This window comes from Ipomoea nil, unplaced genomic scaffold (assembly GCF_001879475.1).
Source record: "Ipomoea nil cultivar Tokyo-kokei standard unplaced genomic scaffold, Asagao_1.1 scaffold3321, whole genome shotgun sequence".
Taxonomy (NCBI): domain Eukaryota; kingdom Viridiplantae; phylum Streptophyta; class Magnoliopsida; order Solanales; family Convolvulaceae; genus Ipomoea; species Ipomoea nil.
The window spans coordinates 766,221-790,338 of record NW_017619749.1 but is presented as its reverse complement, the minus strand read 5'-3'; the positions used below and the strand labels follow the sequence as shown (position 1 = coordinate 790,338).

At 35.7% G+C, this 24,118-nt stretch overlaps 3 protein-coding genes across 3 annotated transcripts; 1 reads left to right on the top strand and 2 right to left on the bottom strand.

The window, feature by feature from the left end:
• Positions 1 to 2,444: 2,444 nt before the first annotated feature.
• On the bottom strand, positions 2,445 to 7,598 carry LOC109170393 (coatomer subunit alpha-1-like). Its single transcript, XM_019319489.1, has 3 exons — positions 7,146 to 7,598; positions 6,127 to 6,621; positions 2,445 to 5,644 (listed from the first exon to the last, which is right to left on the bottom strand). Exons 1-3 carry the CDS (start codon positions 7,351 to 7,353, stop codon positions 2,697 to 2,699), a joined length of 3,651 nt encoding a protein of 1,216 aa, XP_019175034.1. The 5' UTR covers positions 7,354 to 7,598; the 3' UTR covers positions 2,445 to 2,696.
• A 10,502-nt stretch (positions 7,599 to 18,100) lies between these two features.
• On the top strand, positions 18,101 to 19,655 carry LOC109169679 (B-box zinc finger protein 21-like). Its single transcript, XM_019318543.1, has 3 exons — positions 18,101 to 18,503; positions 18,606 to 19,046; positions 19,143 to 19,655. Exons 1-3 carry the CDS (start codon positions 18,318 to 18,320, stop codon positions 19,428 to 19,430), a joined length of 915 nt encoding a protein of 304 aa, XP_019174088.1. The 5' UTR covers positions 18,101 to 18,317; the 3' UTR covers positions 19,431 to 19,655.
• A 573-nt stretch (positions 19,656 to 20,228) lies between these two features.
• Positions 20,229 to 23,698, bottom strand: LOC109169668 (SH3 domain-containing protein 2-like). Its single transcript, XM_019318530.1, has 10 exons — positions 23,406 to 23,698; positions 22,917 to 23,036; positions 22,743 to 22,812; positions 22,520 to 22,671; positions 22,188 to 22,289; positions 21,747 to 21,947; positions 21,605 to 21,667; positions 21,343 to 21,495; positions 21,176 to 21,250; positions 20,229 to 20,703 (listed from the first exon to the last, which is right to left on the bottom strand). Exons 1-10 carry the CDS (start codon positions 23,463 to 23,465, stop codon positions 20,587 to 20,589), a joined length of 1,113 nt encoding a protein of 370 aa, XP_019174075.1. The 5' UTR covers positions 23,466 to 23,698; the 3' UTR covers positions 20,229 to 20,586.
• Positions 23,699 to 24,118: the final 420 nt, after the last annotated feature.

The window sequence follows — 24,118 nt, the reverse complement described above, 5'->3', positions numbered from 1 at the left end:
CTCGAGCCCTGCGCTTACACCCTTATCCTGCGTTGACTCTCTTCACTGTTAATCCCTAACACTATATTTTTACTGTTACAATTTTGCATGAGATATACAAAAATAATAAATAAATAAATCATATAAAATTATATTTTATATTTGATGTTTGATAAAATTATACTCGTTTTACTATATAAATATTTGGTAAAGCATATGCCATATAGTATAATACCGTAGAGCAATAAAAAATTCCTATAGTTTGAACATTATAGCTTCGATCATATATATTATATTACGGGTAATTGTTTATATAATGATTTTATTATATGTAAATTGAATACAATAAGGGATATATGTGAGTGGATGAGAATGAGGTTCATGAATTAGTTTTTTATTTATTGTATTATGGTAGTTATTTGCATGCTCAGTAAGTTTATGTTCAACGGAAATGTGTATAACAATATGGTAAAAATGATGAAATATATTGTTCTTGCTATTGCACTCTCTGTTTTCTTCTCTTTCTTTTTTTTTTTTTTTTTTTTTTTTTTTTAACTCGACAAAAAATATTATTTGATTTATTAGAACGTCTACAATAGCTATTCAAATGTGCAAATTTGATGAAATCACTTGTAATCCTCTACTGAACTAAGGGTCACAAAGATATCAAACCAACCTTTTTTATTTTTATTTTTTATTTTTTTGAATGTTACTGGCCCTATTACATTGTAGTATCTGTTCATATACTTTCTCAACCTACAAACTAACCTACATTGTCTATAACTGATCGATTCAAATCAAGAAAGTGACATAGAAAAACATTCTAATACCACTTTAGGTTGTATCAAAACCCAAATACGGAGTACTATATATACCCATATATCCAAACCCTCATTAACTAATGCATTACAATAAGTAGTTGAAATTTCAGCATCAACTTAAACCAATGAGGAAGCATACATAGGGTTGAATAGAGTGCAATGTTGTGCTGGGATTTAGCAATAGAGAGCAAATAATAATTTTTAATTTTTTTGGGGTTAAAAGATGCATGTCACCCATCACATAGAATTCAATGAGATTTAAAGACTAAAAACTGTGGAAGCTACAAGACAAGAGAAGAGAAGAGAAGGCAACGCAATTGTGGGTGGAAGATGATAGATGGATGGATTATGGATATGATCCTCCTATAATATGACACAGAATTTTTATACAGATTTTGTAGCCTTTAATGTCGACATTACTAGGGTTTTTACATAGACTATGTTTTAATGGAATATGAAAATTTATCTTATTCACATGTCTCCGTCGTACGGAACCATCTAATTTCCTGTTTTTATTTTTTATTTTTAAATTTAATTAACAAGTGGATTAGTAGAATTGTAGGATCTAGGAAGAATTAAGAAAGAAAAGTAAAATTTAAAAAGCTAGGAAGAGTTTGGGACAAAGCATGGTCCCCGTCATATCCTAGTCATCAGATGGTGGGTCCACTTCAAATCAAGAGGGTCCTACTGCTCTCCATGTGCTTAACTTTCAAAATAATATTTTCTCCAAACAATAATTACCACACAATTAATTTACAATGTGTATATAAAATTATATAATGACTGCTAACAACTTGTATAATTATATATAATAGGACTAAATCTCCTATGCAGAATTGCTCCCCATGAGGTTGACATGTAGCCATGGGACCTCACAACCTTTTATCATTTTGACATTCACATTAAGAGTACACTAAATAAAAATCTAGTTAAATATCCTATTCGCTCAAATTTAAAAAAAAATTAAAAATTTAATTAAATATCTGATTGGCTCAAATCAAGAAAGTCAATAGATAGAATCCTGACAAGGAGTCAAACTTAAAACCTTATGATTACCAAGTCAACTAATTAGGTGAAAGAAAAATTATTCGGCGAAGAGAAGTACATGTGCATGATCAAGTAAAAGATGAGAGAACATTAGGTGAACATTAGGTTATAAAATGATGATGGGCATTAATAAAAGGGGTGATAGTGGCTCCAAGATCACATGGCTACCACCAACTTAAATTTCTACAACCCTAAGCTCTATGGGTGTTTTAATGAAAACGCTTTGTGTAGAGTAGGGGCTAAGCCTAGAGTACAGCTTGCATCCCCGCCGGCCGGCCGATCGGCGTGGCAAAGATGGGCTTCCTATGGAGTAAAAAGCACAATTCTCTTTCTCAATGTAATAATCACATTACCATCCACAAATACCCAAACACCTTCTCATTCCTATTCCCACCAAATTGTATCTGTATGGGCTTCGGATCTTCAACTTCTCGAAGCTTAACATCTAACTAACACGAATCCGAACACAATTACGAAACATGAGGGAAACGACAATCCTAGACCAAGCTTAAGATCTAACACTAAAACAGGAAACACGAGGGAAACGATGGTGCATTGGCAAGTATTGAATACTAGACCAAGCGAGATGTTAGGAGAGGAAAGTTGAAAATGTACATAGCTTTATTACAATGATGATAAAATCGTAATGATAATAATTGAGAATAAGGAGGGATTAAAGGTTTGAAAAACTGACTGACTGCAAAAATGGAAACAAATAATAAACCAGCAATAGACAATCCGATCAAAACCTGTCCTTTTGATATTCCTAGTTCCCAAGGGTAAAGTAGAAAACATCTCATCTCAATGACATATATAACCAGTGCGGAATCAGGTATAAGCAAGCAGCAATCACCTGGCCTGAGCGGGAGAACAAAGTATACCAGATGCATCTGCTCCGATCACTGCAAGATCACAAACAGTACAAAGCTGCCCTTCATGGGATGGAACGAAATGGGTGTAGCAGTAAGGGCAACTGACGTCCTTCTGTCCACGGTAGATGGGGACATAGGTGGCACCGCAGATGACAAAAGGATTTCTGAAGTCATAATTCAGTTGTGTTGAATCTTGCATCTTTTTTTCAGCTGCCTGCAGCACTTGCCGGGCCACCTTGGCCTGGTTTTCAACAGTTGGGTTGGTCTCCAATAGTCGCCTAGCAAAGTTGGCTGCTGTAATCATGTTAGTTGCCTTGAAGCATATGGTCATGGCGTTCTGTAATGCAAGTCTCAAATGTGGAAGCTGGAGATTACAATGGGTGAAATACGCTGCCAACTCCTGCTGGCGAGTAGGGTTGTCCTTCATTTCCTTCCTTTTAAGCTCCATTTGCAGACCCAAAACATACTCCTTCACAATGATAACCAGTTCTTTGACTTCATCCACCTCTCTTCGTGACTCAACAACCACCAGGGGAATTGTGTGAAGGATGTTCAGAAAAGCTCGCAGAGCCTCAGAGAATTTCCCTTGAGTTGTCAACTTATAACCAGCTTTAAGTTTCTCTTCCAGATGAGAAAAGTTGAACACAAGGGCAGGTGGACCCCGCACGTTAGGACTTGCTGATTCACTCCATCCTCTCTCAACAGCCACTGCAATCACTGGGGCTGATGAAAAGGCAAGCAAGTAACTGTGGCTGCCTAAATGAAGATCAATGAACAATTGCTTTAGAGGAGAGAAATTCCTAATCCCTAATTGCCGGTTCAGCAACCGCATTGCAGTGTCAAAGTTCCCAGCAGCAGCATGCTCAGCCGCAAGAGATGATTTTTGCACCCAAATCTGGCTCACTGGCATGCCAGGGGTTGGAGCAATAAATACAGAAGAGCGTGCATTAGTAGCAGTCTTTGGAGTCTCAGATTCAACAGGCAGATCCAGATCCTCCAAATCCCATCCTCCCTCAATTTCTTCTTGACCTTCGTCATCCTCCAGAACCATACTGATATCGCCATTCTGCAGATTTTCAACCTCACCAATATCCAACTCCTCACCCCAATCAGCATCAGCAGCTTCCTCATATTCTTCTTGTGCACCTCCATTGGGAATATTTAGGGTACCTTCAAATATGCCTTTAGTGACCATCAGTAAAGGCCAATCTCCACCACCAGATATAGGACTTGGAGGTAGCAGAAGAGAAGCCTTCTTTTCTGTTGGCAATGATGGGAGATTATCACCAAGTTCTTCAGCAAGACGCTCAGCAATATCACTGAGCCCATGGACAGAGGCTGTGATGTAGGCAAGAGGCAGATGACCAGCATTCTCCAATATCTTGACACGCTCACGAATGTCACCAAGGTACAAAGCATTGTGAAACTGACCCATAACTTCATTTTTCACCTCAGCAATTTTCATCATCTTGGATAGCTTCTCCAGGTTCCCCGTTATCAGATAAAGAAAAGAGAGCCTCTCAAAGTTCTTTGTCTTCTGGTATGCATATTCAACTATGCCAGCATTACCTTGCCGAAGGGCCTCCACTCCCAGCCTATACCAGTGATCTTTCTCATCTATCTTTTTCGCAGATTCAAGTGCAATCTCAATGTTCCCACTCTCAAGTGCTAAGCCAAAACGAGTTCGTTCATCTTTGACAAAATGAAGAGCAACTTCAGGAAAGCCCTTCTGCTGCAAATACGCAATCATTGCTTGGCCACAGAGTTCTGAGTTCCTTATCATGTTCATTACCTGATCATATCTCTTCCTCAGCAGTGATAGCTTGAAGATATACTCAGTTGAATCAATGATAATCGGACGGTTCTTCCCATCTCGGTCCAAGCAAAAGATTGTGTTTCCGTATATTTTTGTTATATAGACAGGGATATCCAAGGTCTTGATAATTCCACTATCCCCATTGGGAAGGCAATACTTGATGTGGGTTAGTGTGGTATATATGAAAACCCCATTGTCATCCCAGGCTCCACTCTTAACACGAATCGTCTCATGAAGTGTGCAGCGGTGCACCAGCTTCTTATCAGCTATAACAATAGAATGCTTGCTCAGCAAAGCTACACTCTCCATGTCATGTGACCAAACAACATACCTAATAAAAGATGTTTGAAGGTCTCCAAGAACAATCCTCTGCTGGAGATCAAAAATAACAACCCTATCCTCAGTTCGACACAATAAGTTTCCTGTCCCAGCGTAAAATATTGCATCCGTAGCAATTGGAAGAGCACTTTTCTTGACAATTTCGTTTTTGAGATTCTTGACTAGAACATTATTGGTGCTCTTCTCAAGCACTGCAAACCTATTTCGAGCAATGAACACAGCAGATCCTCCAGTTCCTCTTTTTGCATCTTGCACAGTGTCACCCCTCCCAAAATTGTCTTTAGGCACAATATATAGTTCATAAGAACCCCCATCCACGTCAGAGCATATCAAGACAGCATTCTCAGTAGGACTGTATGAAAGGGAGCGTGGACTTTGATTCAAGCCGTTTGAACCAGGCCTACGAATTGGTACCAACTGCGTGTCTTTCTGAGTTGAATATTCATAAACTCGAAGGAATCGATCCTTCACATAAAAAAGAGAATCAGAACTCACTGAAAAAGCAGGTCGTTCTCTCTCTAACTTGAACACTATCATTCCACTATCATGCCCAGCTGCTAAAAGGTTCATCTCAGGATGAGCTGAAAGGATCCAGAACCTGTCATGTTCCCTACGGAAAGTCTGAAGGCCAGTCCTTTTTGTTGCATCCCATACACGTATGCTCTTATCCTCTGAATTTGAAACAATAATATCTTGCCTTGAGTGAAATAAAACACAGGAAACATTGTTCATGTGGCCTCTCAATGTGTCCACCTCCCAAGCTTTTGTGTCTATAAATATGGAATACAGTTAGCAATAACAACATAGATTAAATATATGCAAGTATTTTATATATATATATATATATATATATATATATATATATATATATATATATATAAATGAATTGTCAAGAAAATACAATTACAAATGCAAACAGAGAAAAAGATCATAATGCTCCATAATTCAGTAGAAAATAAACACCGAGATTAGAAGGAAATTCCAAAAGAACTATCCCAACTGGGTCTGGTTTATAAAATCTCACTTCCCCTAAATAATACTTCTAGTCTTCTAATGCACAAGCTATACAATAGATAACTAACTTACAAATTTCTATTGTAACAGATGTCCAAGTTTAATCTATCTACAGAGATGTAACAAATAACAATACACATCTCCCATTTAGTCATTAAGCAGAAAATAACAAGGAAATCAGGTTCAAACTACAAGCAAAAAATTGAGCATGCTAAGTCAAAGATTTCCCAGGGCATACCATTCATTCTCCAAATCTTGACTTGGCGATCATCTGCACCAGAAACAATTAGGGGGAGTGTAGGATGAAAAGAAGCCCAATTAACACCTCTATCATGGCCCTCTAAGACATACTTCACCACAGCATCAACCCCACCAAAGAAGTCCGTGTTCATTTGACTCAACCGCAGGATGTCATCAGCAGGGGAAACTGTTTTTTTCCTCAGGGCACCAATATCCCAGACCCGAACAGTCTGATCCAATGATGCTGAGACAACCAAGTCCTCTTTGGGATGAAATGAGGCACACATCACATAATGGTTGTGACCAGTCAAGACAGAAATACATGTCCGAGACTGCCAATTCCATATCCTGATTGTCTGATCATCACTTGCACTAACAATCCATGGGTACTCATGATGAAATTGAACAGTTCGAATGTAATCAAGATGTCCAAGGAGGGTAAACAGACACCTATGCAGCTTGTAATTCCATACCTTAATTTTATAATCATCACCTGCAATTATCAATATCCTTATAAATGATTTTTTTTAATAAAAAAAATGAATTTTTAATCTTCTGAACTGCTATAACTAAACAAGGGAAGCCTGACCCCTCATTCAACATAAATAATTAATAAATTAGCATTTTGTTCAGCTAGACTTTGAATACAATGTCTTTTATATTTAGAATAATGACATACAGAATACATCAAAGATAGATCATAAGTTGGTTTATTCCATTTGATGTAGCAAATATATAGAAAGTCAACACTATCAAAGACACTACTATAGTTCAAAGCAGCAAATAAACCACCGTTCTGAGTTAGCTAAATGGACAAAGTAATCACGCTATATTACTACAACTCACGACACCGACGAATCACGATAAAACGTTCAGAAAACCAGCACGATAAACTTGCGGATCATTCATTCTACAGTTCCTAAAGCCATGATTAGATCCAGAGCCCACAACATTGTAACTGCAAAGCAATCGCGAAACAAAACAGGAACAGAGAGAGAGAGCAACAAGGGATCAGACCTCCGGAGACGAAGAGAGGCTGAGATTTGTGAAAGTGAACGCCGCGAACGGGGCCATCATGCTCGTCGAACCGATCAATGAGGGTGCCCATCCGGTAGTCCCAGAGCTGGATCACGCCGCTGTGGAGACTGGCTAAGATCCATGGCCGCTTGCTGTGGAAGCTCAGGCCCTTCACTCGATTACTCTTGGTCTCGAATTTCGTCAACATTTCCCCTTCCCCTCACTCACTCCCCCAATCCGAGCTTCAATTCTCAGGCTTTCTCGAACAGAAATCTGGAAAATGGAAATCTAGCTGAACGCAGAGATCGAATTGAATTCAGATCTGCAATGAACGGTGCATTTCACGGAGATCGGTGGCTCTTGTGAACCCCAAGCTGGGCGGGTAGGCTCACTACTCACTAGGCCGGTGGAGTTTTCTGAATTAGATCGGGGAAGCCTAAAACGCCTATTTCAGAAACTATTCAACAGAGTCCCGTACACCCGTTGCTGCCGGTCGCGGATCTACCCGGTAATACGGGTTTTTTTAATCCTTGGTAAATTTTTTTTTTAAATCTTTTTTACCGCGACTCTTGAGAAAAAGAAAACATCGGACCGAGAACGGGCTGGACTTCAGTAATTCTCAATGAAACGTCTGGATAGGCCCAAACCCATAAACTCCTCGGGCAGGCCCAAAACAGAGGGCCATAACAGTTCAGATATTAATAATATCTCTCACAGAGGAGAAATGGGCTTTTCAAGAAATCCCGTGAGCTCACTGTTCTCTGTGGTTTGTGATTCCGAAGATTTATGAGCCCAGTGTTAGGATTATTATCGCTTGTCCATTAAGAAAACAATCTATATGGACAACTTCAACCAAAAAGTTAGACAAATTTTGTTGTCAATCATGAATACAAGGTAAATTTTAATATTAAATATAAATTATTTAATAATTATATAAAATAATATACTTTAAACACTCAAATAATGTACTTTACGTATATAAATAATGTATTTTTAGTATATTAACTGTATGGACCATGGTCCATAAAATAATAACTGAATCAAGTTGGTTAAGACGGTTAACTTGATAAGCATAAGGTGTGGTCCTTCAGCTTAGGTAATAATGCAGGGGTTGATCATATGCATATCTTCAGATAGTGATTATAATTTTTCATCATCATTAAAAAAACAATTCCAAGGTGGCCAAGTGAGTATAACATAATTATCGTACTTAAGAGTTAGGAGTTTAATTCATACTAACATCTTAATTAATGATTGAAGATATATTACACATATCTTTATAATGTGATTTATTTTTTTTATTTGATTAGTATGATTATTCGATGCATATATTAAGATATTGGTTACGAATTTTCTTAATTGCAGAATATTGAAGTGACATTATTAATATTGGCTTGCCGCCGGTGTAATTATAATATTATTATTTGGACGGTACGGTAATATAATTCAAAGCCTGTAGAAGTTGATTTTTGAACGCACGCCGGCCGGATAATTCCAAACAGGTTTGTCTCCTCCATTTAGCTCAGCCGCCGTAAAATGAGGTTTGCTAAGAAATAACAAAGGAAACATGAAAACTTCAATCCTTAAAATGGGAAAGAGAAAAAATTACAATTATTGACACAGGATTTGAATTCATTCGCAGCCGCCGGCGCCGTGACAATTGGCATACGTATGGAACGGATTAAGGATACATATTTCGACTCCCCATGTGCTAATGGTCTCTCATCAGTCGCCTATTTTGAAAATCCTTCCCAAACAAATTGGTGAGTGAGTGTATTCTTCGTCGTAAAAATATTTTTTTTTTTTACTGAGGATATGCATAAAGAACCTTGTCAAGAACAAGTATAGCGAATCTTGTAAGAGTAACTCTGATCTCTTTACTTTATTTAGAAATGTAAAACATATTTTTGCACTATTGAATAAAGTGGTTTGTCTTTTAGTATTTGGGCTTAAACTTGTACTCAACCACACAGCATTAGTTTCTTAGGTGACTTAATTTCGTCAAATGTTATTGAGATATTTTGTTGAATAAATATGCAATGCAAGTTGACTAATTGGATCCAGCAGTGTACTGTTTCTTTCACTTTTAAGGAAAGAAACCTAAAAGGCTATTTTGTTGTGTTACTTGAAAAATGTTTAACACGTTCGGCCGTATAATTAAGGTTTTCTGTATTCTTTTTGTAATCCTTTTTGAAGCAAATCAATAAAGACGTATACATTCAAAAAAAAAAAAAAATCAATAAAGACGTATGATATATAGTTTGACTCTAAAGAAAATTGAGTTAATACCCAAAATCGTCCTCGACTATAGTGGTTTTTCTCAATTTCGTCCTAAACGATTTTGGTGACCTAATATCGTCCCAGACTTTTGTGTTTCGCTCAATTTAGTCCCAGACTTTTGTGTTTTTGCTCAATTTAGTCCCTCATTTGTTATTCTGTCCATTTGGTGTTAAATAAATAGACAATTCAGAAATTTTAATATTGGCATTTCTTTACTCATAGACATGTGAACTGCGAAATCCTTTTTTTTTACGAATTACTCCCAGAATTACTCTTAAAACTGTTAATATAAAATTTGATTTGCAGGTCCGAGAGTAATTCTAGGTGTAATTCGTACAAGAAAGGGGAATTTCGCACTTAACAAGTTGAAAGTAAAGAGCGATCAATATTGACATTACTGAATTGTCCCTTAATTTAATACCAATTTGACGGAATAACAAATGGAGGACTAAATTGAGCGAAACACAAAAGTCTGGGACGATATTAGGTCACCAAAGTCGTTTAGGACGAAATTGAGAAAAACCACTATAGTCGAGGACGATTTTGGGTATTAACTCAAAGAAAATTTATATGGTCATCATTAGAGCGTTCAATGGTTTCTCATTTTTTTTTTTTGTAAGATTTTTTCTTTTCTCTTCTCTCTTAATTTTTCTACACACAAAAATCTGATAAAAATCACTATTGTAGTTGCTCTTATTAAAGATATGTTGGATCGTCGAAGTAGAGTCAAAGCGTGCTCACTTTCCCGACCTAAATCCAGACCGAGCGCAGCGATTAGACAACCAAGCATGAGAGCTGTACTAGTTGCGATTAGACCCGAGCTATTAGTTCAGGGTCGAGCTACCGACCTAGTTCCCTTAGCGAAATAGGGTAGTGGCGTACCAGTGAAATCAGGAATCTAAGGAACATGGCGAGCCACTTTGCCGTGACCTGGACCTGTGCATGGGATCCACGTATCTCACATGCCAAGAGACCGATACATGTTCTCTCATCACTCCTATAAATACCGCATTAATTATAAGGAGGGGAAATTTTTTTGGCAACTTCTAAATAGCTTACCATAATTCGGGAACCTCTTGCCTCACGCTATTAACCGAGCATAATACCTTAAACCAATAAGCAAACTAAAGAAGGGCCGAAACCTGATCCAATATCGTATTTCATTCATTTTCGTAATAAATGTCATATTTACTACATCACTTTTATCTCTTCTTTTTCCCATTCTCTTTCATAATCACACCTAGCTACAAATTAAAAACTCAAAATCTATGCCTATGTTCTAAGTTGAAACCTTAAATACTCTAATGAATAAAGATCTGAATCCTATTATTAGAAGAGCTAATATATTTGCAGAGAATAGGGTTAATTCCACAAAAGGTTTATTGTTTTTGGTGGCAATTCCAAATTTATTAGTCTCATACTATCATTTTTACCATTTAACACCCCAGACTATTACTTTTTGGACACTTTTAGTCCTTCTCATGATTTTTTCTATTTTTAGTAAGGGCATTTTAGTCTCTTCATATTTTTCTTTTTTTATTTTTTCGGTTTCAACTGGTTTAATTGGTTTAGAACTTTAGGTAATCTCTGATTTTTAGTAACCATATATATATTTTTAACCGGTTTTTAGTAAAGTCCTAAACCAATTAAACCGTTTAAAATTGAAAAAATAACAAAAGAAAAATATGAAGAGACTAAAATGCCCTTACTAAAAATAGAAAAAATTATAAGAAGGACTAAAAGTGTCCAAAAAGTAATAGTCTGTGATATTAAATGACAAAAACGATAGTCTGGAACTAAAATTGAAATTGTCATCACCAAAGACAAGGGACCTCTGGTGGAATTAACTCTAGAGAATATTATCTATATTATGTTATATGTATGTTAGTATGTATATATCTATAGCGATAAATATCTACATGCATGTGTCAAAACCCTATTGCCAGTAAACATATCTACATGTATGTGTCAAAACCCTATTGCCGGTAAATTAAATTATTCTTAAAAGGGAAACACCTGTATTTTTGAGTTTCCTAAACGAGGATGCAGCGGCAGCATCCTTGTACCATAACAGCAAGGTCAGAAATCAAGAAGTCAAGAACCTACGGGTTTTAGTAAACTATTAATATTATCTTGTTAAAATTGTCATGCATGACGTAATTCAGGCATATAAAAATAGAAAAACTTTATTATTAATTATAATAATTATTATTGTTTGGGGAGATGTAATGTGGTAGTACCAGGAAGGCATGAAGCTATCAGCTGCATTTCACGTGGCGATGTCCGGTTTTCATGCATGTTAATTAGACTGCTAATAGTACGAGCTTATGTGTAATTTAGTACGTAAAAGAAAGGGAAATTATATTAATTAAGGAAGAAAACACCTATTGGGTGCCCATTAATTCACGTCCACGCTAGCAGCATTGCCATTATTAGTTCAATATACCCTACCTTTATATTAATTATAATCAATCAATCATTTTCAACCGTCAAAAAAAAAAAAAAAAAAAAACCTTCATTGACATCATATTTGCTTTGAATTTTAAGTAATTGTAACTTTTAAATCTAATAGATTTGGACTTGAAGATCAAAAGTAAAATTTTTTAGAAAAAGTGACCCCTTCAACATTAACAAATAGCAATTGGCTTAAGCCCTTTGAAAAATGCTCCAAAATTTGTTAATTTGAGTATACATAAGAGATGATTGTCAATCATGATAATTAAGTAGTTTTTTTAAAGATATGATAAGTAAGTATAGTCATTCTATATGCGCAAATTAAAAGTTTACCTTTATGTGAAGGAGAATATAAATGGTGTGTGTCCAATTCTTAATCTTATTTTTTTTTTTTAAATAACATTTGACAAATAATAATAGTGAGAATCTTTTTGCGACTAATTAATGTGAACTTCACCTTATTGACAATAAAAAGTCAATCACAAATTAATTATCATCCCCAACAAAGTAAAAGTCTAGGATATTATGAGACGTCTTATTTATATTGATTTAAAATTAAGTTAAGCTCTAGTTGGAATGAATTGTATAATTATTTGGAGAAGATTGTATAGTTATATAAAGAGTTAATCATCATTTAGGTCCCTCAATTGTTTTTTAACTGTGAATGTAGTCCTTAGTTTTAAATTTTTACTAATTTGATCATTGAATTGTTTAAAATATCGTCAATTAAACCCTTTCAGTGACCAAAATGGTGATTTTCACATTTTTTTAAATTTCGCCAATTTGGCCATGGAGGAGTTTAATTGACAAAATTTTAAACAATTCGATAATCAAATTAGTTAAAATTGAAAACTAAGAACAACACAAACAGTTGAAAAATAATTGAGAGATCAAAATAATGATTTCCGCTTATATAAATATCACTTTCGATGATAACATAATATAATTTGGGCTATCGTCTATAACGGGATATTATTGGATTGTGTAGTTATAATATGAATATGTATTCTATCATATAAAAACTTATTTTAATCTGATCATTAGTCCTAATATTACATCCGGTTCAAATTAGCAATGCGAACGTCTTTATAGTTTATCCAGTAGCATGGCGTGCTTATAATCTTTTAAAAAATGGGAAAATGTCAAACCGTCTTTGTGCGTATCTCGAGGTGTGTTTTTTTCACATGAAAATCGGAATCAGAATAAAAAACTTGGTAATGATAATGAGTTATGGTGAAAGCTAAGTATATTTTGCATGTAGTAAGGTGGAATTAGCTAAAATGATTACTAAGGGTGTATTTAGTTGACAGGTTTAACTATAGAAATGGGTATCAAAGTCATTGTTATTGCTTAGGTAACATGTTTTTAGAACACTATTATGGATTTTGATTATCCCATTAATTGAAAAACTCATTCCCTAATAAAATAAGGGTTTCAATTCTATAATTCCTCCTCAGCCTAATCATTCTCATTCCACCCTACTACCAAACATGCAAAATACTTTCACCAAAAATCATTACCATTATCAAGTATTTGATACTCATTCCGTTCCGATTTACATGTACAAACCAAACACACCCTAATATTGTTGTTTGGTTATGTATAATCCTATAACGGGAATAAAGGTTTTAAAAATATAAGAACAAAAAATCAAGACAATTGATTATAATATAAAGACATCCAAAGCATTAATATGAACTAAAAAAATAAAAACAAAAATTTAAAAGTACTAATCCAAACTTAAAAATCAAGTTTGAAATGAAACCCTTATTTTATTATGAAATAAATTTTTGAATTAAAAAATAATCGAATAATCCCATAGTGCTCTAAAAAATTATCAATCAAACAATAAGAATGACTTTGATTTCTCCGGACCCTTACTCATGAATACAAAACCAATTTATGTATGAATTGTGTATACGTAAATGATTGGATGGCATCAACAATCTATTTTTACTGCTCCACCTGATGGGATTAGACTATTGAAGTTTGCTGATATTGCAAAGATTGTTTATTCCAGATACATGTAAGTGTGGTTTCGCGTTTTATTTTATTTTATTATTATTATTTTTTTGTGTGTGTAAAATACAGATTAAAATAAATGAAATTCCCACTAAACAATACTTAGGATAATTTTGTTGCTAAGCTTTTGATCGACATCTTCATTTAATATAGGAAGCGGTAGTATTAGTTGTCTTGCCTTTATTGGTTAGTGTGATTATTTAATCCATTTTTTAAGGGGAAATATCAACACGAATATTCCACGCGTGATGCGCATTGCCACGTTTTCCCCGTCCCGTATGTTACACAACAATCAATTAATTACCTAGCTAGTACTAATTGCTAATATTTAATTATGATTTGATTTGATTAAGAACCGTAATCTAATATATACCTACTACTTTTGATTAATTTTGATGTCATATGTTGTTGTTGTTGTTATTATTACTCCGTATTATTATTATTGTTGTGTTCAACATTTTTGTAAGTAAATTCTATTGAGATTTGAAGGTTCTTAGTTTAAGTCACTTAGACTACTTATTTTATCCTCTATAGATCAACTTTAATAATTGTTTTTTATAAGAATAAGTCTTGTATACAAAGTTTTACCGGGAAACGATCTCATATAATATTTACTTTTTATGGATATTCTTTTAAAAATTTAATCATGTTGAACAATGAACATGTAAAATTAATTAATTCTGGTCAACAATAAATTTGAAGTCCAAATTTAAGAGCCCTTCATCACTTATGTCTAGAAAACTAGCAGAGAAAATTATGATGTTTTTCAACCGGCCAAGCCTACAAATACTCAAATAGTTACACACTTATGGCCATGACAAGATCAAATCTGTATCTTCTTGCAAAAAAAAAATGTTTAATAAGATTCAAACCCTGTAACTACTAAATTAAAGTTCGACAAATTATTTGTTGTAGCTTACTTATGAAGTCTAAACTATAATATAATTTGTTTTTTACTGGACAATGATATTTTGATGGGCAGTAATCATGGTTTACTAAATCAATCAATCAATCTTTTCTTTCCTAACTACAACTAAACCTCACGTGGGTTTAATGAATTAATAAATATTTCTATGTGCCTAACTACAATGCAATTTGATTTTGATAGTTAATTGAATTTATGTTAATCATATATGGAATTTGAGAAAATTTTAAATTGTGGATATCATCATATTATATCAGGTATTATTATAAATGAGAAAATACTAGATTTAGTTCTACGAGTATTATAAAAAATGATAATTTTGGTTCACATGTTTAATTTCTACTAATTTACATCCACGATTATTGTTTTAGTATCAATTTTCATCAACGACTATTGTTTAATATCAAAATTCATCACGTCGATCAGCCCTTCGTTTAAGACATACCAAAATCTTAAATTTTAAGAGTATTTTCGTCATTTTTAACTTAAGATCCCAATTTGATCATGAATAAAGGGGCTCCCAATTCACAGTTCTCATCCTCATCCTACCTTAATTTGAGGAGGGGAATTGCAAATTGGGATCGATCTTAGGGCTTAAATATCTTTATTCATCCTCAAATTGGAATCTTAAGTTGAAAAAGATTAAAATACCCTTAAAATTTCAGATTTTGACATGTCTTAACTGGAATGGTGACCGGCGTGATGAAAATTGGTACTAAAACAATAGTTATGGACGAAAATTTGTAGGAATTAAACATGTGGACCACAACTGTTATTTTGTCATTTTATTGATTTTAAGTGTATGTTATTATCCGGTGGTGGGGTTATTTATTTATTTATTTATTTTTTGGTTGAAAATGTTTGGAAAAGTATAGAACATATACTACCTTGAAAAGATTCATGATTATTTTTAAAAGAGTAAATACCCAAAATGGTCCTTCGACTATAGCTAAATTCACAAATTGGTCCTCGACTTTTAATTTTAACCAATTAAGTCCTTAACTTTATATTTTTAACACGATTTGGTCCTCCGTCTATTTGACCGTTTGTTGACTGTGATTTTTGAGAATATATATGTAATTTCATGGTCTACCGTTGGTTTTTTAAGGTTCCGATTGCATTTCTAGACTGCATTGTAACATTTGAACCCACTGCCAAAAGCAATCTACCAAATCCTGTCGCCTTTCTTCATCCCCTCTTTGGATTCAATGTAATTGAGTTCGTACCAGAGCGAAGAGTTAAAAAAAGTGGGATGTTACATGGGCGATAGACTGTGTCACAACAGCGGATGAGGGTGGGCGTCAGTGAAATTACATATATATCTTCAGAGATCACGGTCAACAAATGGTCAAATAGACGGAGGACCAAATCGTGTTAAAATTGCAAAGTTAATGACTTAATTGGTTGAAATTGAAAATCGGGGACCAATTTATAAATTTATCTATAGTTAATGGACCATTTTGGATATTTACTCTTTTTTTAAAAAAGTGCATGTTATTATGTTAAACTAAAATCTTGAATATTAAGTGTCAATATTTTTATAACTTGGTGGCATAAATACGTAAGTAACCGATAGTGCACTAGGAAGCACCTTGTGCTCAATTGGCACTTGATGAATTATATGAATCGGGGAGTTCGGATTATACAACCCGAATATATGTTTGGATATAATAAATAAATAATAAAACAATAATAGGGGTAGAAATATTATATTAATTGAACGAATAGTGCTATTATAGAGGCTCATGACATGTAATAATAAGACAATTTGTGTAGGGAAGTTATAGATACTTGAACAGGACACCAGGGGGTGTTTTTATACCCCGGGCTCGCGGGAGGAGCCGCGGCCCGTGCTACGAGACTCGCTCCATGCGAGGACCCGGCCTTTGGCCGAGCTCGGAGCTCGGCCGAGCTCGGAGCTCGGCCGAGCTCATGGAAGTCGGCTCGACGGCGAGCCGACCCCGGAGCGGTTCGCCACGCATCGCGGGTGGTCCGTTGATCCGGGTCCGACCCGATTCGTATTGCTCCGGTCCGAACCCGCTTCGTATCGCTCCGCTCCGAACCCGCTCCGTGTTCCATCAACACTTATGTAACTTCTTGAGAGAAAGTTATAGGATCGATAGTTTTATATATATATATATATATATATATATATATATATATATATATATATATATATATATATATATTAGCTTCTCGAGAAGCTCGTTCCATGTCAATGTTTGATAACATTAATGAATGAAGTTTGTGTTTTTGTTTTCAAAAAGAATTTTTAAAAAATAGTTGTATATATTTATTCTTTTATATTCAACCTTAGACTTTTAAGTTTTAGTGTGAAACAAAAAGTAAAAGTGTTTTTAAAAAAAAATAGTAAAACCCTTTTTTATATAAATAAGATTCATTTTTTTATATTATCAAATATAACATATAATATACTTTTGATTTATGTAAAACTCGTACTTGCTACTTAAAGGTATGCTTCGATTAAACTGTATTTTTGACGTTTTGTAATTCTAACCGATAAAGAATTAAAATAAAATAAACCAGGTACTATTAAGTTGCTTATAGCTAACCTACTTGATTAAATCGAGAAAGTCAATAAGTAATTATCATGAGAACTCGAACCCTTCCTCTATAAGGTTCACTTGTAAATATTAAAATGGTAAATGCAAGCTGGATTCAAGAGGATCATAGCCCTCAATGCAACAATACTTTTACTCTGATCTACTGTAAAAAAGGGTATGTATGTATGTAGTGGTGGTTTTAGAGATGTGAAATGACATTGAGCCCCATGCAGCATCTGATGCCCATGACAACCAAAGCTTTTGTGAGCAAAAATGAGTAAAATACTAAAATATATGCTTGGGGGCCAAACACCCCCATGTTACCCACTTTCCTTCTCTCTCACATTATTTCTTTTATCTACCTTTCCATTCTTGATCTACTCCCTATTATTACACTCCGAACTACTAATGTAATTGTAAGATCAAAATAACGTAATTTTTCTGATGACGAATAAAATCTACAGTTACTATCTGGAGGGTGTTTATCACTCGGCCTTATGATCTTAGTTTGACAGAAGATCAGATAAATCAGTTTAGATTATTTATAACTGACTTGTAATCTTGTGGTTATTAGATTAACAATTTGACCGACTTGAATGAAAAGTGGGAATTCGAATAAAGAACCAATATTCTGCCTATCAGGTTTGAAAACAGTACAGTTACTGTTAGGATTACAAGGTGTGTTTGGGGATGAATATATTTAGAAAACACAACCATTATTGGTGCAGCAGAAACAGAATAAACTAATCTCTCCATACCTGACCTCTTTCCAAATAGAAAAGCCACTTCAATTCCCCCACTACGGCACTACTTATTCTCTCCATTTCTCCCATTTTCAACTCTTCCATCCCCTCCATCCAAAAAGCCCGGACCTTTCAGTCTTGGCCGGTGATCCGATCATAAAACAGCCCAGCCCGGAGCTCTGAAATGAAGATCCAGTGCGACGTGTGCAGTAAAGACGAGGCGGCTTTCTTCTGTGTTGCAGATGAGGCGGCGCTTTGCCACGCCTGTGACCACAAAGTCCACCATGCCAACAAGCTCGCAAGCAAGCACCAGAGGTTCACGCTTCACCACCCTTCTTCGGAACAGGCCCCTCTCTGTGATATCTGCAAGGTATATATATATATATATAAATCCATAAAGATCCAAACTTTCTGGATTTTTTCTTGATTTTTGGCTTGGGTTTAATGTTCATGTGTGATTTTGTTATCATAGGAGAGAAGGGCTTTCTTGTTTTGTCAACAAGACAGGGCTATTCTATGCAGAGAGTGTGATGGTCCTATACATAACGCCAACGAGCATACCCAGAAACACGATAGGTTTGTTCTAACTGGGGTGAAGATCTCTGCAACCTCGGCTGTCTACTCTTCATCATCCCCAGATTCTGGTGAATCTGTTCCCAGTTTAAGGTCTAAAGATTCCTCCTCAAACAAGGTTGTTGTGGCTTCTTCACCTACCGTTCCTGCCCCAATTTCAAAGACCACAAACAGTTATTCAAGTTCAAACCTGGTACCTCCAATGGCAGTAGCACAAGTTAATGATAAGAATGGTGGGGCAGATTGTTTGACTAGTAGCTTATCAGAGTACTTGGAGATGCTACCTGGGTACCATGTTGAAGAGCTTCTTGATTCATCTTATCCTGATGGTTTGTGTAAGGTTAGTATTAATATTAACAGTGGAATTTGAATTTCCTTATTGATTCATTTACAGCACACTTTATTCATCTGATTTTATGTTTGTGATGATTTATAGATGGGAGATAATGATGTGTTGCCATTTTGGGATACTGATCTTGAGAGCAGCCTCAGTTGTATGTCCTCAGAAAGGGCAGGTATTTGGGTCCCACAAGCCTCTCCTCATCATCATCAATTTCAACACAACCAGACCCAAACTCTCCCCTCTGCAACCATAGCCTTTGGTGCACAGATTGGGTTCAAAGACCCCAAAGCCAGCAGAAGATGGGCAGATGATAACTCTTTTGCAGTCCCACAGATCAGACCTTCTTCCACTACATTCAAGAGATCAAGAAATTTCTGGTAGTGAAGTCAGGAATAGATCAGAGTTGAAGAATCATTTTCTCTCTAACTTTTGTTTTTGGGTCTGTTTTGTTTTGTTCTTTATCAAGTCATCTGTTATTCCCCTCCTCCTCCCCCCATGTACTTGCCAGAAAGCAAGGATCTTTTTGTTTGTAAATATGTTTTGGTTCAATCCCATGATTGAATACATAACCTGAAATTCAGAGAATGTGTTCCGGAAGTTGAATCCAGTGACAGACCATCACAAGTCACATCCTAGTTTAACATAGTACACTCGAGCAATTGTATGCATGTTTGGTGAGGGAAAATCGTGTCATACGGTCTGATTTGCCAACAACCTTTTTTACATTATTTGCCTTTTGGTCTGAGAATAGCTGAATAGGACTAACTGACTGACTGGTTAGAGTGTGACATTGAAGATGATGATGATGGTGGCTGTGATCAGATAGGGTGGCCAGTCTGGCCATTTGGGTGTGTTTGGGTTATGCTTGGTTCCAGCTCAAAAATTCCTTTTGTGGGGCAACTAATTTTCATCCAACCAATTAGCTAGTCTAACTCATGACCTTATAAACTCATATATTCTCTCTTATTCTATCAATATCCCAAACAGATCTCGAGTCGAGTGGAGGGGACACTCCGTCTATCATCGTCGAGAATCTGTTGAAGAGGAAAGGGACGAACTTTGTCCACCTGCAGATCCCGATCTTGCTGGAGGACGAGCTTTGTTTTGTTCTCTATAAACATAATTTCTCATTATAATTACTTTAAAAAATTGCCATTGGGTGGATAGATAGATAAGGTATTGATTGAGGAGCATTAAAAGATAAGTTAAAATAATGCTTTGGAACATGTGGCAGCAGTATGCCCATTCTGTTCAAGAATGGAGGCTATCAGAGTCTGATCATTGTAGCTACAACCTTAAAGAAAACCCAGAAATTAAATCTGGCCAAAAGTACAATGTTGTTCTAGTATAATTCTAAGACTGCCTGTTTTGACTTTTGAAGCCTTTCAATTCACACTACTTTAGCATCACATTCAAAGGAAAAGTTTGAGATGTCATGGAGACCAGAAATGGAACAAACAAGGTTTGATGGAACATGTTACAGAGATGAGTTCCAGTCTTCAAGAAACATGTATGAACGTTGGCTTGAAACCGAGGCTTAAAAAACTTCGGCCACTTTGCTTGCAAGAACGCGCTCTCGTCTTTCCACATACCCGACAGGGAACCAACCCGCTTTCCCTTTGCACTCGCCTTCAGCCCAACCATTGTTTAGCACCTTCAATATCAAAGAACAAATCATTTAGGATTACTATCGACAAAATATTCATAAAGGTGGTGGACAACATGTTGCAAGTTGGAGAAAAGGAAAGATATATAGGTTTGCTCCTTGTGGCCCCTAAAGTGTAGAAACATGATACATAAATAAACCCGGGTTTTTCATGTTGCCAGGACAAACATCATAGGACGAAGAATAAAACTATCTATCACCCATAATTTTTCATGTTGACAGGACAAACATCATAGGACACAGAATAAAGCTATCTATCATCCATTTTAGGTTCCTTGGAACGCACTTGAGAGAAAGTGTAGGAAGCAAGTTGCAAGAATGGTATATATACCAACTTCACCACACACACAGTAAGTAACTCGAAGGAGAACAAAATGGAGAGAAAATAGTGGATATAATGACAAGAGAACAATACGAGGAATATACTAAAATCCACCGAATAAACAAGAGCTGATCAGACCTTCCGTACAACAATGTAGTCGCCAACTGACAAAGTGAGCTCTACATCTGATTCAGCTCGATAGGGATGCATGACCTGCAGAAAAGAAAAATAAGCAAAAGGACAAAGAGCAAAACAAAATTACTTCGTTAGCGTATCAAGAAAGCAAAAGATAAATCGACAGTTACCTCTCCCAAGAAGTAACTAGCCCCATCTGCTGATGTGTCATACGCTTGAGACGAAAATCCACTGATAGCTTCATTATATGGCAGTGGAGGAGGTGCAGCACTACTTGTGCGTCGATTGGGAACAGTTTCATTACCGTGACGCTCTGATAACATCTATTCACGGACAAGACATACATCATCATAGCGGTCCAACAAACAATAAACATGTGCTTCACTTAAGACAGACATCCTTAGCTACAAAAACATACTAAATAGACTGTACCTCTGCCTCGAGCTGATCGAGGATCTGAAGAACCCGTTGATGATAACTATATTCCGCCTCAACCTTGAGTGAAATATAAGTAAAAAGGGGTTTCAAAATTCAAGTATCAGTTTCTTAACTTGGCATGTGGAAGAAAACTTACCATGGCTATGAGTCGCTGAAGGGTCAATCTTTGTTGTTGAGCTTCGACAGCAGCCATTGCAGCAGAAGCTTCTTTCCCCAATGTACCCATATTTGACTTTAGTTCGTGAAGCTTTGTTTCTGCAGATTCCAACCTCGACATATAATCTGGATTGCCATTAGATTCCCTTGCTTTAGCTTGACGCCTGGAAACTTCAATAGCCTGGCCAGGCCGAAAGAAGGTAGGCATAACTACAGAACTTGACAATACTGCAAGTAGTTTGCTAATTACTTAAATTTAAAACAAACAGTACCAATAACGGAAATCAAGTAGGAAAATAAGCCTATCCGGCTATCCCAATTAAGAGAACCAATGGAGATCACCAAATTTCCGGTAGAACAAAATGCATTAAGTTAACACACACGATGGACTTCGGAAACTGACTTTTAATCCAAATGTTACCTGAGATTCAGCTTCCTGCCTCACTCTATCGTACCTCTGAGCAAGATGTCGAGCATCCTCCAAAGGAGCTCCCACAACCATTGCTCTTAAAGGCTCAGCAACCTGAAGTGGTGAAAAGAATCAAAACAGATTTACAATCCCGCTCACCAATTTTCACGACAAAAAGCAATTAAGGATAAGAATCTAGTATAAATTTCTAGAAGACTCGGGACAGCACAGACTACTAGTTGATGCTTATGATAAAACAAACGAATAAGAAGGTAACCTAGCAACTATCATGAAAGATTTGAAGGCAAAAATCGGTTCAATAACTGAATAAGATACGCTCAAACCTGCGTTCCAAATGCCTTGAGTAGATTATCTTGTTCCTTTTCAATTTGAGCCCGAGCTACGCTATAACTTAGTGCAGCTTTGGATAGTGTACTACTGGTGGTACAAGTGTTTTCACCTCCGTATTTTCTGGCATCTTCAGACAACTTGGTACCTGTAAAGAAAGTCGGACATACTATATTAGCAACTGTTACGATGTTAAATTTCACAATATCAGTAACTCACCAATTTCAATTTGCTTCGATCCAGTGACAATGTAACCTTCAACACCTCGAACGATATCCCTTTGGAAGTGCTGTCATCAGCAAATAGCATACACCAAACAAAAGCGGGAAAGAAAACAGGAATTAGTAAATTAAAGTAAAACCTAATTCAAGGAGAGAAAATAATACAGCGAACCTTTCCAGCACGAGTAGAAATATAGAGCTTCTCAAGTCTCTGATGCTGCTGCAGCTCTGCTTCATTAGTAACACCATTGTCTGAGCCTCCAAGCCCACCAGAAAACCTCTTGAAGACTTCCTAAAATGAAAATGATTAACTTCTTCTTCTTCTTCTATCTCACCTCTATTAAGTCTTGTTTAGATATGCTAAAAGAACACATTATACACCTTAATCCATCAAAATGGAAGGTTAACCAAAAAGCAGCATTCAGCGCTATCAAGACAGAACCTTTTTTTTTTTTTTTTTTTCTAATGAAAAATATAAAAGAATCGATTGGAATTAGGAAAAAAAAACGAAATTTGAACAGAATAATCCATAGCTAAGCTTCTTCAAAATCCAATTCAGGAACTGAAACTAGGGTTCATTGCCTATTCCTATACACATGCTTATACAAATTACATATATATATATATATATATATATACACACACACACGATCGCTTGTACCTGCTGTTGTTTGGCAACCTGTTCCCTGAGCTTCGTAGCTTGCTTCCTTATTGCGTCCATTTCATTCCCAAGAAGGAGAGAGAGAGAGAGAGAGAGAGCGGAGCTTTAGATTGTGTTTCAAAAATGTGTGAATTTCTATTGTCATTTTCAAAACTGAGTGGACTGTATACTTGAGATTCAACTGGTCTGAACAGTGATGGTCCCACCCAGTGGTGGGCCCTCTCAATATTTGCCATGATTTTTATTTTATTTTCTTCCTTTTTAGAATCAATTTCAAGATTTATTATGGCACTGAAATATACTAAACATTAACAATTGCTAGGTAATGAACCACTAATTTGCCCATTAGAGTATAATTTTTTATATTAGAAGATCACGAATTTAATTTTTATTATTACGTTATCAATCAACTGTTAATGTACTGATTGTAGATTTTTCTCGTTATTAAATTTATATGTATATAATATTTTCAAATACACCTACTTTGTATATAGTATGAATCAAGGAATGGTAGGGAGTATTTTATATAAAGTAGATGAATCTGGTAGCTGAAGTTTCCAATACAGAAGCGGAAAACAGGGAGGCAGATAGATGATGCACTAGCATCCTATAATGAGTGGTTATGATTTACCTGTCACGCTGTTTAATATTGTATTGGCAGTTTTTAATTGTATAGTTGCCAGTTTTCTTCAGTTGCTGTATTGGCAAGTTTG

Excerpts from the sequence above, each read along its gene's own strand:
- LOC109170393 (XM_019319489.1), bottom strand. The coding sequence starts at position 7,353 with ATGTTGACGAAATTCGAGACCAAGAGTAATCGAGTGAAGGGCCTGAGC. Across the intron at positions 6,622-7,145 it reads GCCTCTCTTCGTCTCCGGAG|GTGATGATTATAAAATTAAG; the intron begins GTCTGATCCCTT and ends TGATAATTGCAG. Across the intron at positions 5,645-6,126 it reads CAAGATTTGGAGAATGAATG|ACACAAAAGCTTGGGAGGTG; the intron begins GTATGCCCTGGG and ends CCATATTTATAG.
- LOC109169679 (XM_019318543.1), top strand. The coding sequence starts at position 18,318 with ATGAAGATCCAGTGCGACGTGTGCAGTAAAGACGAGGCGGCTTTCTTC. Across the intron at positions 18,504-18,605 it reads CTCTCTGTGATATCTGCAAG|GAGAGAAGGGCTTTCTTGTT; the intron begins GTATATATATAT and ends TTGTTATCATAG. Across the intron at positions 19,047-19,142 it reads ATCCTGATGGTTTGTGTAAG|ATGGGAGATAATGATGTGTT; the intron begins GTTAGTATTAAT and ends GATGATTTATAG.
- LOC109169668 (XM_019318530.1), bottom strand. The coding sequence starts at position 23,465 with ATGGACGCAATAAGGAAGCAAGCTACGAAGCTCAGGGAACAGGTTGCC. Across the intron at positions 22,290-22,519 it reads TCAAGGCATTTGGAACGCAG|GTTGCTGAGCCTTTAAGAGC; the intron begins GTTTGAGCGTAT and ends TCACCACTTCAG. Across the intron at positions 21,496-21,604 it reads TCGATCAGCTCGAGGCAGAG|ATGTTATCAGAGCGTCACGG; the intron begins GTACAGTCTATT and ends GTCCGTGAATAG.